Here is a 16,757-nt window from a genome sequence, read left to right as displayed (position 1 = left end):
GTCCACGGTATGTATGGAAAGCAAACATCGTGGCTGAGGGGTCTCCACACCAAATATTTCATATGTGGGGAATGGTGCTCCCAGGATGGGTGCAGTTTCCCCAGCCTGTGGCTCCAATGGTTTGTGCATGGACAGAGTTTTTTGTGCACCAAAGCAGCAACTGCAAATCCTGCAGCATCCGGAAAGAGAAGTTGCAAGTTTGAAAAGTTCTTTAAAAGAAACAGAAAAGGAGAAAAAAGATAATTTTTAATTAAGTCAAAATCATGGTTTGGGAGGGCCAATATGGGGCTTCTTGCATGTTCAGATTCACCTTTTTTTGCCCAGAGGTTGGTTGCGAGCGACAGAAACACGGGACTGTGTAATAACGCGAGTAAAAACCTGTTGCTTCCTCCACCCTGAGACAATGGCTAATTGTTCTAATTTGGGTCAATCCCCTGCTGTGCTGCAGCAGGAATTCTTTACCAGGGCTCTTTAATCATTAGCGTTGGCCTATTTTACACGATGTTTGGCCCTGGTGCAACCCCCCCAGGGCTCTGCACACCACTAGGGATTCTGCTGCTGGGGATGGAGCGGGTGATTAATTTCTTAATGAAAACAAATTAATTTGCAATACCATCTTTATCACAAGGCTTTCATATGCTTTGTGTCCTCCTCTGAGCTCTCTGGCAGCTTCTTTTGGAGCAGAAGTTTGGTTTGTGAATACCAGCCTTACCTCCTTGTATCGCCCAGGTGTCGCTGCATGGTGACGCAGGGAGGGCAGGCAGTGGCACCATCGTTATTTATCCCCAGGGAAAACACGGTCCTGTTCATCCCATGTTTGCTTTCCCATGGTGTCATCCCTCTGCTTCCAATTACCCCCCCTCCCTCTGCCGGCGGAGCGGCGAGGAACTCATCCAAGGATCACTTATTTGTGGTTGGACGTGGTGTGCAGATGCTGGGTGATACCTCACTGACAGGATCTGTTGTGGGGTGCTGGTAGAGGCTGAATGGTTTCTCTCCTACACTGCAGGTGAGACCATCAGTGAGGATAAAAATGGATCCTCCTGCAGAAATCAGGGCAGGATTATCAGGACACAGTGGGGGTGAGCCTGGCTCCCAGCCTTTGTCTGCTCTTGTTTATCCCTGGGGTTTAACCGATTCCCATTTCAAGGGCTGATGCTCCATCCCTTCATACAGGGCTCTTCTCTCAGGGCTGCAGCCAGGGCTGGGAGCTGGTGGTCCCCGGCACGTGCCTGGGGCACCCTCTCTGCCATGGGGACAGACGGGGCTTGGCTTGTGCTGCTCCCCCTCACTTTTCAGTTGAACAAGATCCCTCTGGCGCAGGACTGGTTGTGGATTGCAGATGGGGCGTGTGCCATGAATCTTTCTCCCAGCTGAAATCTGTTAAGGGATTAAAATCTCATGAATCTCTGGGCTCTTCCCAGCAGCAAGGAGCCCTCTGCTTCTCCAGAGGGCTGGAGGCAGGCGAAGACGGAGGAGGAACATCGGGGAAAGGGGCCCTTTGCAGGGAAGAGCCTCTGCTCTCAGCTTTCCCCTCATCCCTCCTCCATCCTGTGCTCAGCATCGCATCGGATGGCCAGGAACTGCACTGGGTCTCTGCCAGCTTGGAGGGGACACGGTCGAGTAGGAGCCAAGACATTGCCTAAAAACTGCTTCTCGGAGCTGATGCTTGCATCACCTGCGTTTGGGCTTTGTGGGCTCCATGAGTCTTGCTGAGAGCCAGGGTGCTGCAGAAACATGCTCTGCAAGGCACGTCTTCTCCTCAAAGCTTTCCAGTTGAGCAGCCAAGGTGAATGAAAAGGAAAGAGGTGCCATACGGCTTTCTTGTTCCTTGCAGAGAGGCTTTGTCCCCCATTTGGGTGCCGCTCAAAGCAGTTTTGCTGCGTGCAACGCACAGGTTTCCCTCCCTGTTGATGTACAGGCATGTGCAAGATCACCCCATCGAGAGCTTTTGCAAACTCGCAGATGTTCCCAGGTGTGTAGTTGATGGATCTGGAGGGAGAAAGCTCAGCTGAGGGCTTGTCACCAGCATCTTGCCAGCATTTATCAGCTGGCCTGTGAGTGTGGTGCTGAGAGAAAGGCTTTTTCCTGGCAGCATCATCAGCTGGGAAAGCTGAACTCTCTGTGTGGTCCGTCCCATCTCCCCAACCCTGAGATGCTTTGCAGTTTTCCTCCGAGAGGATGGAAACCAGAGTAACAACCGCACGTTCCCACGCATGTGCCCTGTGAATGCCTGATGCTAGAGGGGGCCAGGTCTTTGCTGGGGGTTCGTCCCTATGTGTTATTTCAAGATTTGGTTCAGGTGGTAAGACAATGCGCTCGGCGAAAATGGCAGCTCTCGTTGTCTACATCTTGTGCTTGATTATTGACCCTTCTACAGAACGGGCACGTAGTGTTTGCCGAAACCCAGCGCTGCGGGTTTCAGTTTCTGCAGGTTGCGATAAGTTTGTCTTGGCCACTCACATGCCCTCTGACCGCAAAAAAAAATCCAGCCTTATATTGACCTAATGGATGTAGGGAGGAGTTGTGATGCTGGCACGATGTCAGGAAGCCTTCAGCTGCCCACGGGGATAGTGCTCGGCATCCCGCTCTCTTGGCAGCCCCGCGTGCGGAGCTCTCCCCGTTCGCCAGGCAGCGAGGTTAAAACTTAGTCAACACGAGCGAGCTGGGCTGATTTTTAAGCTGACTCAGTTTTCAAACAAGCTCTTGGGCTCAGTCCCACCGGGGTGTGCGTCAGCTTCAATTATTTCCTGACAGACTTGGATCGTAAACAGTGAAAAAGCCTTTGTTTAGACCGTCAGACGAGTGTCCTGCTCTGCCTTTGGCACCGCGTCGGCTAAATCCCTTCTCTGCATGCGTGTTTTGTGCAGCCCAGGGCAGCTCTCGTGCCCTCGGGGTCAGGCCTGGGGCTGCTCTGCAGCCTCCTGCAAAGCTCTCGGGAGGAATTGCAGAGGTTTAGGAAGGTACCTGAAAAAAGCGGGTTCTTGAAGCGGAGAGGTTTGTATCTCACCCATGGGTGACATGCAGTGATGGGAATGAGGTGTGCAGAAGCAAGGAGCCCGACCCCAAAATAGCATCTCTTATGAAGGCTCTGAAATGGGTTGTGTATTTATCCCAGTGCTCAACTGGGGCATTTATCCCCCACACAGACCAGTGTGGAGAAGACCAAACTTTTGCAGCTGGCTTATATCCTTGCACGGTACTGAGACCAGGAGGAGATGCATGAGTTGCTGTGTGCAGAAGTCTTGTTCTCTAAATTGTGTTAGATGTCTTTAACGTCCCTTCCAACCCAAACCATTCAATGATTCTATGATAAAACCCCAAAATACAAGTCACCCAGTACCTGCGGGGCTTGTGAGTCGAGCTTGCTAGTGAACTAAAAAGGGCTGGAAGAGTGGGCTAGTGGGGACAACTGTGGGAAGGATGAGCTGGTGGTGGCTGCTGATGTAGAGATAAGGATTAAAATACATTTTGCCCTGCTCTGGCAGCTTTCCTTGAAGCCCTCCATGTGCTGTATCGATGTTGATGGATGATTTTCTGTGTTCTGTTGAGGGGATTTCTTTGGGCTGAATTTCTCAGGAATTGGCTTGATGTGAAGTTCAGGTCTGAGCTTCCACCAGCCATCTGGACACGCTGCTCAGGAGGTCTGGGAGCTGCACGCCAAGGGCTGGTGTGAGCACACTGCTTGGGGAAAAAAATCTCTTAAGGAAGAGAGAAGATGGTCCTGCCACGTGTGTACCAGCAAAAACTTGTTTCTTTGACTTTCTCAGCTTTTTTGCCACGTTCCTCTTGTGGATCGTTTCACTTCCCCGACAGTTTAGTTGTTGGGAAAATACTGGGGACAATTTTAATTGTCTCTTTCAGGATTATATCGGAGGCAATTTGCAGCGCTGAGTTACAACATGGTGGCCGCTTACTCCACAGCATTTTAGCACATTATTTCCTTTATAACAAGAGTTATTCCATGCGATGCATCGAAGGCTCAGAGATGGAAACCCCTGTGCAGCGCTGGGGGTGGACACTTATTTCAGGGGCTGTTGCAGTGCTTTGCAAGGGTAACAGCTGAAAAAAATAGATTGAACGAAAGCTGATGGCACCAGGCAGCTTGTTGTGGTTATTATGGAAAGGTAAAAAAACCAGAGGAGGTGTCAAAATTCATGGTGTTTTCTTCTCACGTTAGGGATGCTGGTGGCACAGCAAGGAAGGCGTTGCTGGCGGAGAGCAGTTAGAGGGAGCAGCGCACGCCGTCACCTTCCCAAAATGTTTTGAGGCTTTAACTAAAGAACGGCTGCAATGTGTTTCCAGACATTCCAGTGGAAAACATGAAATAAAACCTTCTCTTTATTATTTTTTCTGAGCTAATTTGACAGGCTGAGCCCTCCTAGGGCTCATCCATCCCCAAGCCTAGAGCAGTAAGTGTTTCTTGCCGCAGGGTCGCCAGCGGGAGGGGAGATTTCGGCACGCCTGCGGTTCAGCACAGACTGACATCCCATTGAAATCTGTGGGATTAAAACCCCTATTTCAGCTTAAGCGTGGTGATAAATGAGGTGTTGAAAAGTCTGGGTTTAAATGTGCTCTTAAACCCACATTTCCTGGGAGCCCGGAGGTGCGGCCGTCAAACACTTGCGGAGCTCAGATGTGAAATGGCTCCTGACTCGCGCTGTTTCCAGCTCGCGCTGACACGGCGTTTTCCTTACACCGTGCCCTGCTCGTATCTGTGGATCTGGAGTTTCTACCCGAGCTGCCGAAATCACCCATCACCGTGTGCCTGACGGAGGGGGTGAGTGTTGGTGCCATCGCTTCGCTGCCCATTAGTGCAGAGGAGCATCGCCCCTGAATTAAATCAGCTTTTGATTAACGGTAGTCGCTGCGTAGGCACCTGGATACGTCTGGGAATAAACTACCCTGATTTCTGTCAAGGCTTCATGTCTTACAGAGTGCATTGAACAGAAAAACAAAAGACCACAAGTCCTACACTGATATTTCTGCTCCAGCCATGTGCAGATATGCCTTTTCTGTCCTGCTTTTGTGTTTTGTTTTTTTTTTTTTTCCCTGAGAAAAACTGATGTAATTGCTTCCCTGAACACCCAGAGGTGATTTGTCAAAATCCCTGTTGCTCCATCGTTAATTCAATATTTATAATGTCTTTATAAGGCTGGTCCCGCTCTGCTGACTTGGAGGCGAGGTGGGAGAATACATTGCATAAATTAGGCTGCACGAAACACACAGCTCGCAGCTCTGCCGGGGCTCGGAGGGAGGACGTGAAGGCAGCGGCAACTGGGTGTTGAGGCCAAGAAGATGCAGCATCTTCCTCAGCATCCCTGCCCAGCTTGTCCCAGCCCACAGCAAAATCCTGCGCAATCTGCGTGAATGAAGAGCAGCAGCGAGCCAGGCCCAGGCTGACTGCTTATTTTAGGGTTTCCTATTTAGTTTCTCTGTCTTCTCTAAGATGTTTCATGGTGCAGCAATTTCATAAAACCAGGCAGACACCACCAACTGTCACATCTTGATTTTTTTTGTCATTATTCTTTAAGTCAGGTTACAGAATCACAGAATCACAGAATGGTTAAGGGTTGGAAGGCACCTCTGGAGATCATCCAGTCCACCCCCCTGCCAAAGCAGGTTCACCTAGAGCATGTTGCACAGGGTTGCATCCAGGCGGGTTTTGAATATCTCCAGAGAAGGAGACTCCCCACCCTCCCTGGGCAGCCTGTTCCAGTGCTCTGTCACCCTTAAAGTAAAGAAGTTCCTCCTCATATTCAAATGGAACTTACCATGTTTCAGCTTGTGCCCATTGTCCCTTGTCCTGTCACTGGGCACCCCTAAGAAGAGTCTGGCCCCCTCCTCTTGACACCCACCCCTAAGGTATTTGTAAGTGTTGATAAGATCCCCCCTCAGTCTGCTCTTCTCCAAGCTGAACAGACCCAGGTCTCTCAGCCTCTCCTCATAAGAGAGATGCTCCACTCCTCTGATCATCTTTGTAGCCCTTTGCTGGACTCTCTCCAGTAATTCTTTATCTTTCTTGAACTGGGGGGCCCAGAACTGGACACAGTTACTCCAGATGTGGCCTCACCAGGGCCATGTAGAGGGGCAGGAGAACCTCCCTTGACCTGTTGGCCACACTCTTCCTAGTGCACCCCAGGACACCATTGGCCTTCCTGGCCACAAGGGCACATTCCTGGCTCATGGGGAACTTGTTGTCCAACAGAACACCCAGGTCCTTCTCTGCAGAGCTGCTGTCCAGTAGATCAGCCCCCAGCCTGTACCAGTGCATGGGGTTATTCCTCCCAAGGTGCAGGACTCTACACTTTTAATCTCTGCTTGTGACCTTTCAGAGAGCAAGCCAGGCAGAACAAGCTGGGTGGTTTACATTATTGGGTGTTTTATCATGTGTTAGCATATGAAGATCTTGAAATGAAATATGATTGAATGGTCCAGAAACTGGTATTTGTATTTTGTTTTATTTTTAGGAACCAAAATTTCTAGACCCAAAGTCTTAGAAACTTTCAGAGTTAAAGTTTTCCAAGCCACTATCCTTTTCGGTGGAGATTTTAATTAGAATTGAGAAGACTCCACCAAAATCCCTGTTTTCCTTGAAGCTTTTTTTTTTTCCCTAACAAATATATGTTTTGAGAGCTTCTGATGAGCACTGTTCCCAAGATTTCCATCAGTTCACAAAGACTCTTAGTGTTTGCTTTTCTGTAAAGCAGTTTTGATGGTAATGGATGGGTTGTTTAGTTTATTTAATCAATCTCTGTAAAACTTTAGTGCTGAAAGCTGTTATGTAGTGTCAAATGATAATGGTGCTGCTGCTGCATGAATGGTGAAGAGATCACCCTGCTGTGCAAACCCCCTGAACCCCAGCACAGCAGCCAAGGAGGGACCTTGTCATCCTTTACCAGGCAAGACTTGTGCACCCCTGTGTTCGTTCTCCAGCAGCCATGTCCACGGGTGTGCAGGACGGGGTGGCCCTTGGTGAAACACCCCATCCTTGCAGCATCTTAGCAATCAGTGGGGTTTCTTTTTCCCCCTTCCTGTGCAATTTTTAGCATGGTCCCTTATGGCTTGCCAGCTCCTAGCAGGGAGCTGCTCTGGGGTCGGAGCATGCTCCGGGTGTGATGGCAACGCTGCAGGCACCTTACGTGGCATCCCTCCCTTGTCTTTGCAGGAGGGGGACTCCCTCGGGGCCATGGAGAAGCTTTGCCGGCAGCTCACCTACCACCTCAGCCCCCACTCGCAGTGGAGACGCCAGGGCATCATGAAGAGGAAGCCACAGTCCTGGTGAGTCGGCTTTTGAAAGCCACTGTCACACTGGTGGGTCATGGTCGCCTCCCTGGTCCTTGCATCCTCGGGGCCACTCGCAGGCTCAGGAGAGTGGGGAGGGAGGTTTTTGCACGCTGCTTTTGGCCATGGTGTGCAAATATGGGTGCTGGTGGGAGCTGCCTGTTGCACACCTGCAGCAACAGGAGGAAGAAATCTACCACGATGAAGGAAAGTGCTTAAAACCATTAGCCAGGGCTGCGAGGGAGCCGGGAGGTCAAAACCTTCTCAGCTCGCCACAACTTCCAAAATCCTCAGTTTTCTTCAATCTCACCAGTGTTTCCCTCACACATGGTTGTGTTACCATGTTGCTTCATGCTCACCCAGAGGTGTTTACCTCCTTTCCCGTTTTCCTTTCCCCGTTGCATCCTAGTTGCAGAGGAGAGCAGCACAGTAGGAACAGGCTGGAAAACCTGAACCATCCATCCTCCAGACATCCCCGTGCTGGGCAGTGGAGAGCAGGAGACACACAGAATGCGCACACAGAATCAATGAGGTTGGAAGAGCCCTCTGGGATCATCGAGTCCAACCATTGCCCTGACACCACCATGTCAAGTAGACCATGGCACTAAGTGCCATGTCCAGTCTTAAACACATCCAGAGATGGTGAGGCAAACTGCTCCAAGACATCCTAATTAGCTGGTAATTAATGTATAGGCATGTGTACCGTGCATACCGTGGCTTGCAGCATGTTTGCACGAAGGGAACTGTTTGATTAAAAATAGGGAGTAAATGACCCTGGTCCGCTCCTTGCCTGGGTCCTCAGCAAAGCGTCCTGGCTGCCAACATCCTGGACCCACAGAGCTGAAAAACCTGTGGATGAGGCTGATGGGAACAGAAAGGGCTCCTTGTTTTCCATGTTACACATTATATATTTATGATTTTTGTTTAAGGAAGTGAGAAACACAAAAGAAGCTGCAATCTGGCTGAGTTAGGATTTGTATCCAGGTGCTGGCTGGATCCAGGTGCTGGTTCCTGTTGTAGATGCTATTTGTAGCCATAGTGGAGACTAATCCATTGAAAAAAAACTTAGTCTGAAAAGAGAAGAAAATGGGAAGAAAGTGAACACTGGAGCGAAACAGACACAAGGCAATAAAGGATTGCATGGCCACATAGGGTTAGGACCAGGTCTCTTGGAGATCTGGCTCAGCATCCTGGCACCCTGTTGTCCTTAGAGACCCAGATGTGGAGAAATGCCTCCATTTCGTTAGCAGTGGGAACTGTGCTTTTGTGTGTTGGGTGTTTGTAAGGTGTATTGATGACTAAAATTTGCTCTTTCCTGTAAAGCTACAGAAAGAGAGGGGACACGCTGGGGCCGCGTGCTGCACGGCTGTGCCCCGTGGGCTGGGCTCAGCACCCAGATGGGTAACGACCTGGGAGCTCGGGTACGCACCTTGAATCCTGTGTCCAGTTCTGGGCCCCGCACTTCAAGAAAAATGTTGAGGTGTTGGAGCGAGTCCAGAGGAGGGCGACCAAGATGGTGAAGGGTCTGGAGGGTCTGACCTATGAGGAACAGCTGAGGGAGCTGGGGATGTTTAGCGTGGAGAAGAGGAGGCTCAGAGGTGACCTTAGTGCAGTCTACAACTGCCTGAAGGGAGGTTGTAGCGCAGTGGGAGTCGGCTTCTTCTCCCGGGCAACTAGTGATATGATAAGAGGACACAGCCTCAAGCTTCACCAGGGGAGGTTCAGGTTGGACACTAGGAAGCATTTCTTCTCAGCAAGGGTGATTAGCCATTGGAAGGGGCTGCCCAGGGAGGTGGTGGAGTCACCATCTCTGGAGGGGTTTAAGAAAAGACCGGACATGGCACTTAGTGCCCTGGTCTAGTTGACATGGTGGTGTCGGGGCAATGGCTGGACTCGATGATCCCAGAGGGCTCTTCCAACCTCATTGATTCTGTGATTCTGTACCCTCGTGGGGTTTTTTTCTTAATTAGAATAGGAAATGCACACCGCTTGTCCTCCCATCAGGGCATTGTTGTAGTTAGGCTGATGAGGCAGCGGGGAGCTCTTTACAGCCCAAAAGACAAGAAACTCTTGAAAATGAAAAAAATTAAAGCAGTGCTTTGTGCTACTCAGTCTTTAATTACCAATACCTGTCCTTAATTACCAGCGCGGAGGGGTTACGTGAGCGCGTCCGCATGCCAGAGATTTGCGAGGCTTTATCTTACAAGCTGGCCGTAGCGCTTGCCTTTCCTTGGAAGAGCCAGGAAATAGCTGAGGTTTTTCATGGTTTTAATAGCGGGGATGAGGTTTCGGCCGTAAACGAACCCTGACCGCACGGCAATGACCCCGGGGCTGCGAACACGTGGTGCTGGCTGCTGGCCCTGCCCCGGTGAGGGTTTGTAGGACGGGATTTGCCTGGGTTTCTGGTTTAGATGCTTATTTAGGAGGCGGCTGTGAGTTGAATCCAGCCATTTGCTAGAAGTTGAAGTCAACCCTTTGCTAAGGTTTAAATACCATAATATAGAGAATAGAGAGAACATCTGTCTTGTCTTCCCTGTGCTTGAACACCCACAGCTTTATTTGTGCGCCAGCAGTCGCCCCGTTAGGGATGCTCCTGATTTCGCCTGCATGTTAGTTGGTGGGTAATTCCTTCCACAACCAACAACCATCAGGTGTTTCCCCAGAGCCCCCCTCTCTGGGCTGGGGTTTATGAGTGCCCTGTGATGCCTCCAAGGGAGTGATGGAGTCGTGTTCCCAGGTATCAGCGTTGGCTCAACCCAGCCCTGCTGTCAGATGTTGCAGGAACTTTCAAATATTAAGTTTCCACACTTTTTTGTGTGTCTGTTGGCCATCCATAACCCATCAGTGCTCTGCTCTGTAATTAGTAGCTGGGTCTGATGACCAGGGAGCTACAGAGCCCCTCCTCGCATCCGTCTCTTTGCAAGGAAAAGAGCTTCAGCTTGGTGCAGCAATAGCAGAGGGACTTTGGTTGGTGGAGTAGGAGAGGGCAGGCCCATTTTGTCAGAAATATAAACAAAATGCATGGGAAAACTTTTCCAGCTCTTTCTGTAGCTTGTTTTATCGTACTGCATCTTGTCCTGTTCCTTTGCTTGGCTGGTTGCTATTCGTTTAGAAACTAAACAGAGACAATAAATCAAGCGATTCCTGGGCTTTCGTCAAAGTTCCCCTTCCTCTCCCTCCTTGTGTGCCAGTTTTGGGGGGGGGTTGACTGTGCCCCCATGGAGAAGGTGTTTGGTAAGTAGCTATGGACAACCCTTGTAATTAGGATATGGTTTATTTTCATTTATTGGGGGCTACCCTTGTAAAATCCCCGTCTGCACAGGCACAGCAGCCGTGCAACCCAGTGCCTGGGAAGTCTGGGACTTGTGGTGTGGATCCCATCAGTCTGGGGATTAACTGCTCCTGTCACAAGCCTGGGGCTCACTTGCAACCTCTCCTTGATCTTCAGAGATATACTCCTTGGTGGCCCCCTGCACTGTGCAGCTAGACTGGGGCAGAGATCAGGTGTTAAGAGCTGGCTTTCTAAAAGGAAAGGCTCTGTCCTTGGTTTTGGGGGGAAATTGGCTTAAATACACAACTGTGACACCAAGGCGTTGGTTATAGTATGGTTATAGTATGGACAGAGTACAGGGGGCTCTGGCAATGTTTTCAGTTGTGGGTTATTAAGGGCAAAGCATTGGAAAATGCACTGCGATGTGCGTGCTGTGGGGCTGCAATAGCCATTTAACAGTATGAATTACTCCCAAAAAGTGCAGCGATCTGTCCAGGATCCTGCCCACACTGGTGCTGGGACAAATACCATGGGTGCCCGTGCAGCCCCGTGGCCCACCCTGCGGTCCCTGGGTGGCCCTGACAGCAGGTTCCCGGGTGCCTTGCAACCCTTCACCCCCTCTGCCAAGGCGTTTCTTTTGGGGGGGGATGAAAATTAAAGCCAAAATCTTTAATAGGGGGTTTTATTGTTCACAAATATTACAGGTGATAATTGTAAGCAGAGCAGCTGGAGGAGGAGGATGGGGACAGATGATGGAGAGGACCGGAGCTGATTTTTCGGTCGGTCGTGCTATGCCAGGCAGCCTGCCGCGTAGGCAGAGGGGGAGGCTGGCGCTTTCCGTTCCCGTCTCACCCCAGGCGTCACATTTGATGTGTGCACAGAAAGAGCCAAGTCGAGGGAGCAGCTCTCGGCACTGGCTGCCCCGCTCTGCCGCGCTGCCTGGCACCAGCACACCCGCACCTGTGCCAAACGACCTTATTTCTTTTTGCATATTATAAATCTGCCTGTCTCTCACTTGCCCTCTCCGTGCCTCCCTCTGAATCACATATATTTATATTAAACATCTAGGATGAAAATCAGCATTTTGCCTGGCAGGGCAGCCAATAGCAGGAGGATGAAACCAGCCTGGTAAAGTCATTTGTGTGTCTCTGGCTCTGCCTAGGGACACGACTACAGTCCAGCGTTTAACTAGCAAGTGTTGAATTAGATCCTGGAATCTCCCTGCTCCTCCTGCTGCCGAGCGCTTGCCTTCAGCATCACGAAACCAAAACCGGGAATCAAAGCTCCGCGCATCTGTAATTGCTTCGGAGCACGGGCTCGCGCGCTCCGTGGGGAGGGAGGAGGTGTGTCCCAGGGGAAATGTCCTCCGTGGCTTTGCTGTGTCTTTCCCACCCCCGGAGAGCTGTGGCTGGCGCGTCACCTCTGTTCGCTGCCCGTGTTGCCGCTGTGCACAGGAGGGATAGTGCTGAGCCGGGGATGCCCAGGGAGGGGATGGGGTGGTGGTGTGAGCAGCGGGCAGCCTCTGAAGGAAGAGCCGTTATTCATATCCTAAGTCCAGATCTAGCCCAGTTTTACATCGAGTAAAACTCTTCTTTGCACACAGTTGATGCCACCGGAGTGCGAAGCGTAGAAGAATTTAGGGTGAAGCAGCTCAGTTTGAGCGCTGGAATTAAATGGGGTCAAAGTGGACCTAAATCCGTGGATTTTTTTAACTCTGTTGTTGCTCTGCAATAAGCAGAGAAACCCCCTCAAAAAAGCCCGTGCCTGCCCTGAGCCTAGTACAGAGCTTACAGGGGGGTCCACACTGGGGGGAGCCAATGTGGTGCTTTCTTCACTTTCTAAAACCATTTTATGTTTCAGAGCTCTGGGCACTCACTCCTGCAAATCCTCCCCCCCATGCTGGGACGTGTGAAGAGCAAGGATCTCATTTTTTTTCTCAATTCACATGGGTTTTCCAGGTGGTTTTACTTAGCTCCAGCCAACTCTCTTTTTCTTTGCCACTTGTCCTTTTTGCTGGTGGCGGGGCCAGCCTGGATGCCAGGTTGGGACGCGATGCAGATGTGGGCAGCAGCTGGGAGTGTTTAGCACAGCACAAGGGTGAGGGGGATGTCAGCCCTGGTGTGAGATCTGCTCCATGGCCACACTGGGAATGTGCCCGATGAGGATTCGCAGGAAAAGGGGCCGTTTGCTGTTTCTCTGCTGCGGAGCAGCTGTCCGGCTTTCCCACAGCCCTGCATGAGCTCATTCCTATGGCTGATGGAGAATCTTAATTATTTCCCAAGTATTTAGGTACATAAAGGATGAATCGTGCCCATAGTTGGTCTAAATAAGGTCTTAAACAAGGGCAACATTCTTTGCTGGCTCTGGTAACACCAGGAATATAATTTATTTGGTGAGGTGTTGTTTTTTTTTACTAAATCCAAGATTTGCCCTTCTGCGAGATGTACATGCTGGCGTGGAAACCAGCTCTGCTCACATGTTGGCTGCTGTGTGTGGGCACTGTACACACAGAGCATAGCTTCATAGGATTTTTCATATTTAGCTTGTGAACAGAGATCACTTGAACCCTACAGGCCAAATCCTGTTGTGATAACGCAAACGTGACTTCTGTAGGTACCCAGCTCGGGTGGGGAACTTTTGGTTATGGGCTGCGGAGCAGATACTCACCTTTATCCAGCTGGATTGCTTGGTGAAGTGGAGGTGTCGTTACGTCCCCGTTAACACCACGCATCCTCCTGGTGCAAGAAGTGGACACGGTCGCTCTGCGCTGCCCAGCACGGGGCTCCAAAGCGGGTCGGAGATAGACCTGCCGCGCTGCAGTGGGATGTCACATCATCCAACAGGGTGCCACATCCTTCACTTTTCTTCTTGCACTTTCTGCGTCTCTGCTGCTATGATTTTCCCCTCTGCATTTTCCCTGTCCTTTGGCAGCAGCCACCTCATTTACGGGCTCTCTGAGCTGTCTCTCTCCTTCGTTCCAGTCCAAAAGCCCCTTTATTGCTTTGTTGCACTGATCTGGTTCAGCTAAATTCCAGTTCAAACAGAGTATTCTTCCATCTCCACTCGACAGGCAGCTCTAGTCAGTGCTAAACCACATTCCTGCTTCGTTATGCGTCACACTAACATGTCCCTCTGCAGAAAAATAACATTGCTCCTAAGTCACTCAAGGATCATTCTTGTTTATACTAATTTACTGTGTTTTACCACAATAGCCACTGGGTTCTTAGATAACTCTGGTAGCAAGGGACAAGGTCAGTGAAGAGAAAGTGGAGCGGCAGTGTTTGAAGAAGGTGGCACGAGCGCGCTGGGAACCACTGAGGTCTTTGCATTTGGAAAAGTCAGGTCTCAGGAGCCTGCGTATGGATTTAGGACACGGATATTAGGTCCTTGTTTTCTTCACTCTCTTAAAGTTTAAGCCTGATTTTCTATTTTGTTGTTTTCTTAACGTGCCTAAGGTTGTTTAGCCTGGAGAAGAGGAGGCTCAGAGGTGATCTTATCGCAGTCTACAACTACCTGAAGGGAGGTTGTAGTGGAGTGGGAGTCGGCTTCTTCTCCCAGGCAACTAGCGATAGGACAAGAGGACACAGCCTCTAGTCAGGTTAGTCCCTCAAGCTTCGCCAGGGGAGGTTCAGGTTGGACATTAGGAAGCATTTCTTCTCAGCAAGGGTCATTAGCCATTGGAAGGGGCTACCCAGGGAGGTGGTGGAGTCACCATCTCTGGAGGGGTTTAAGAAAAGACTGGACATGGCACTTAGTGCCCTGGTCTAGTTGCCATGGTGGTGTGAGGGCAATGGCTGGACTCGATGATCCCAGAGGGCTCTTCCAACCTGATTGATTCTGGGATTCTGTGACTGAACCAAGCACCCATGGGGATGCTGTGCTTGTGCGTAACCTCGATACGTCATTGCCCCTAATTCCTCTGCGAAGGGGGCCTGGCAGCCTCACGTGTTTTGGCTTGTGGCTCCTCACTTGGGCAGCGTTGTTTTTTCTCCAGCTCGGACAGTTTTGTGGCTTGAAAGCCGTCGGTTTTCTCTTGGGACAGGTTAGGAAAGTTGTATTGAATGGGTTGTAATTCTCTGAGATGGAGGATATATTTGATCATAAAAGTGTCTGACAGTAGCTGTCATTTTCTGTCGCTCTGTGAGGGTTGATATGAATAGGGTGAATGCAGCAAACGGGTATTTTTTCCTCTGTTGCCGTACATTTCTGCAGGGAAATTACTGCCTGTGGCCCTGCCGCGGTGGGAACCGCACTGAGGGTGTAAAAGCCCTTGCATAGTAAGTACTTCTCCATGTAATATGTGCAAATTGCAGGGCCATGCATAATAAAGTAAGACAGAATATTGTGTTTGCTATCTTTGATTTTCCCAGCCTACGCAGGCTGAAAATGCAGCAACCCTTGGCTCTGGCTTTCTGCATCCCTCCAGCGCTGGCAGCACCTGGGTAGGAGCCGAGTGCTAGTTTAGCCCTGTGAGACGTCGTCGTTTTGCAGCAACTGCTGACAAGCAACAAGTCAGGGAGGATATTTGGTAGCCCAGGGCAGAAGGTAAACCCTGCTGGGGTTGGGTTCAAGGGCTGGTACCTCCAGCCTTCGGTATCTGCAGGGTTTGGGCCAGCAGCCACAGTGTGCCATCTCCATCGTCTGCCAGCTCCATCAGTGTGATGTAAAATGCTGCTGTCAAGGGCAAAAATCCTGCTTGATTCATCCCCCTCCAGCTCCTGCTTTGTCCCCAGCGCTCAGGTCCGTGGGACATTTAGGACTGGGGACATTTGGGGTTTAAGCTTGGGTTTGCGCATCCACAGGCTGGATCTGTTGGGCTGGGGAAACAGGTACTGCCAAAGCAGCCGTGCCAGAGAGGAGGGTGGGACCGTGTCTGCTGCTTTATGGGGGCAGGAATTAGCTTCACAGGGGGAAATGCAGAGAATAGGTTTTCTCCCAATATGTTTTCGCTGCAGAAGGGTGATGGGACGAGGCCGCCTTGCTCCCTGTCTGCACGGAAAGCTAAACCCCCTTTCTTCGGAGTGGAAGAGTGTGACAAGCTGCTTTTTCCTGAGCAAGACTCTAGTCAGTTATAAAAGCAACGTGTTGCTTTTTAACCCTGAAAGGGGAAGCGCAAACACCTCTCCCGGACCCCTCGTTCCTCACTTGCAAGCACCTCCCGTTGCCTTTGCATCCTGCCGCGGTGGGATGCGGGAGGCCGCCTCCCCCCCGTGCCACCCTGGGATTTTGCCCAGTGCTTTGCAAAAGGCTTTACCAGAGCATCAAGCACGACACCGTGGAAACCTGCCAAAATATCCAACGGGAGCGGGAATAGGGAAAGTTTGGCCGGCGTGCCCGAGCCGGCACACGAACGGGGTTTGAGCGGAGCCCTGCAAGGCTCCGGCACGGTCCCTTGCTGCTGGAGGCAGCTGAAACTCAGCTTTTCTCCCTTCTTTTCAGCGTGAGCGTAGCAATAATTTGGAGGTATTTCACCTCTGTGGGAGGCAGAGCTCCCAGCTCCTGTTTGACTGTAGCACCCGAACACCAAGGGCTGCCCATCCTGGCTCTTCCCAGACCAGTTCACCCCTTCCAACCGCAGCACTGGTGCTTGCTTGGTTTTCCATGGTATTAAAGCAGGTGTGGAAACATGCCAGTAAAATGCATTTCACGGAGGAAGAACGCCTCGTGGTCCTCCTTTACACCTGGGAGTCAGCCTGAACGCCCTGCTTTGCTCTCTTAAGACCATCTGATGTGAAGTCATTAGAAATGACCTGGCAAATACCCGGCTGAAAGTGCAAACAGATAGTTTGGGACAGCTTTTGGAAAGTCAGGAAGCTCCATCAGGCTGCAGCAGTTTTTAACTCGTGGTACCTGCCGGCTGGGTATTCTCTGTTGCACCTGGCAGCCAGGTACGGAGACCTGTTCAACCAAAGGAGAAGTGTGTTTTGATATAGTGATGAGCTCACGGAGGTTAAGCAGCCTTATTTTGTTGGTAGGAATGATCTTTTAACATCCCACTCCTAATTTCATCAGAGACACAAAACATTTCTGCCCTGGAGGAATGCCAGGTGCTGATTTTTCATACTTGCTTGCAGTGCCTGCTTGCATTGCTCTACAAAGCCCTTGTGAAGCAAAAAAACAGGGAGTTTTCATGGGGGGGAAGCCCAGTGCATGCATAACGTGCCCTTCCTTTTGAAAACAGAAAGAGAATGAGTGTTTGTGG

General features: G+C 50.7%; 1 protein-coding gene across 1 annotated transcript in view; it reads left to right on the top strand.

Moving 5' to 3' along the window:
- The window catches only part of LRRC75A (leucine rich repeat containing 75A), an 89,301-nt gene that overhangs the window by 52,316 nt on the left and 20,228 nt on the right, over window positions 1–16,757 (top strand). The window contains exon 3 of the mRNA XM_068415788.1: window positions 7,169–7,281. Within this exon, the coding sequence (XP_068271889.1) occupies window positions 7,169–7,281 (113 nt within the window). The remainder of the gene's footprint in view (window positions 1–7,168; window positions 7,282–16,757) is intronic.

This window comes from Nyctibius grandis, chromosome 18, assembly GCF_013368605.1.
Source record: "Nyctibius grandis isolate bNycGra1 chromosome 18, bNycGra1.pri, whole genome shotgun sequence".
NCBI lineage: Eukaryota > Metazoa > Chordata > Aves > Nyctibiiformes > Nyctibiidae > Nyctibius > Nyctibius grandis.
This window is presented reverse-complemented; position numbering and strand designations above follow the sequence as displayed.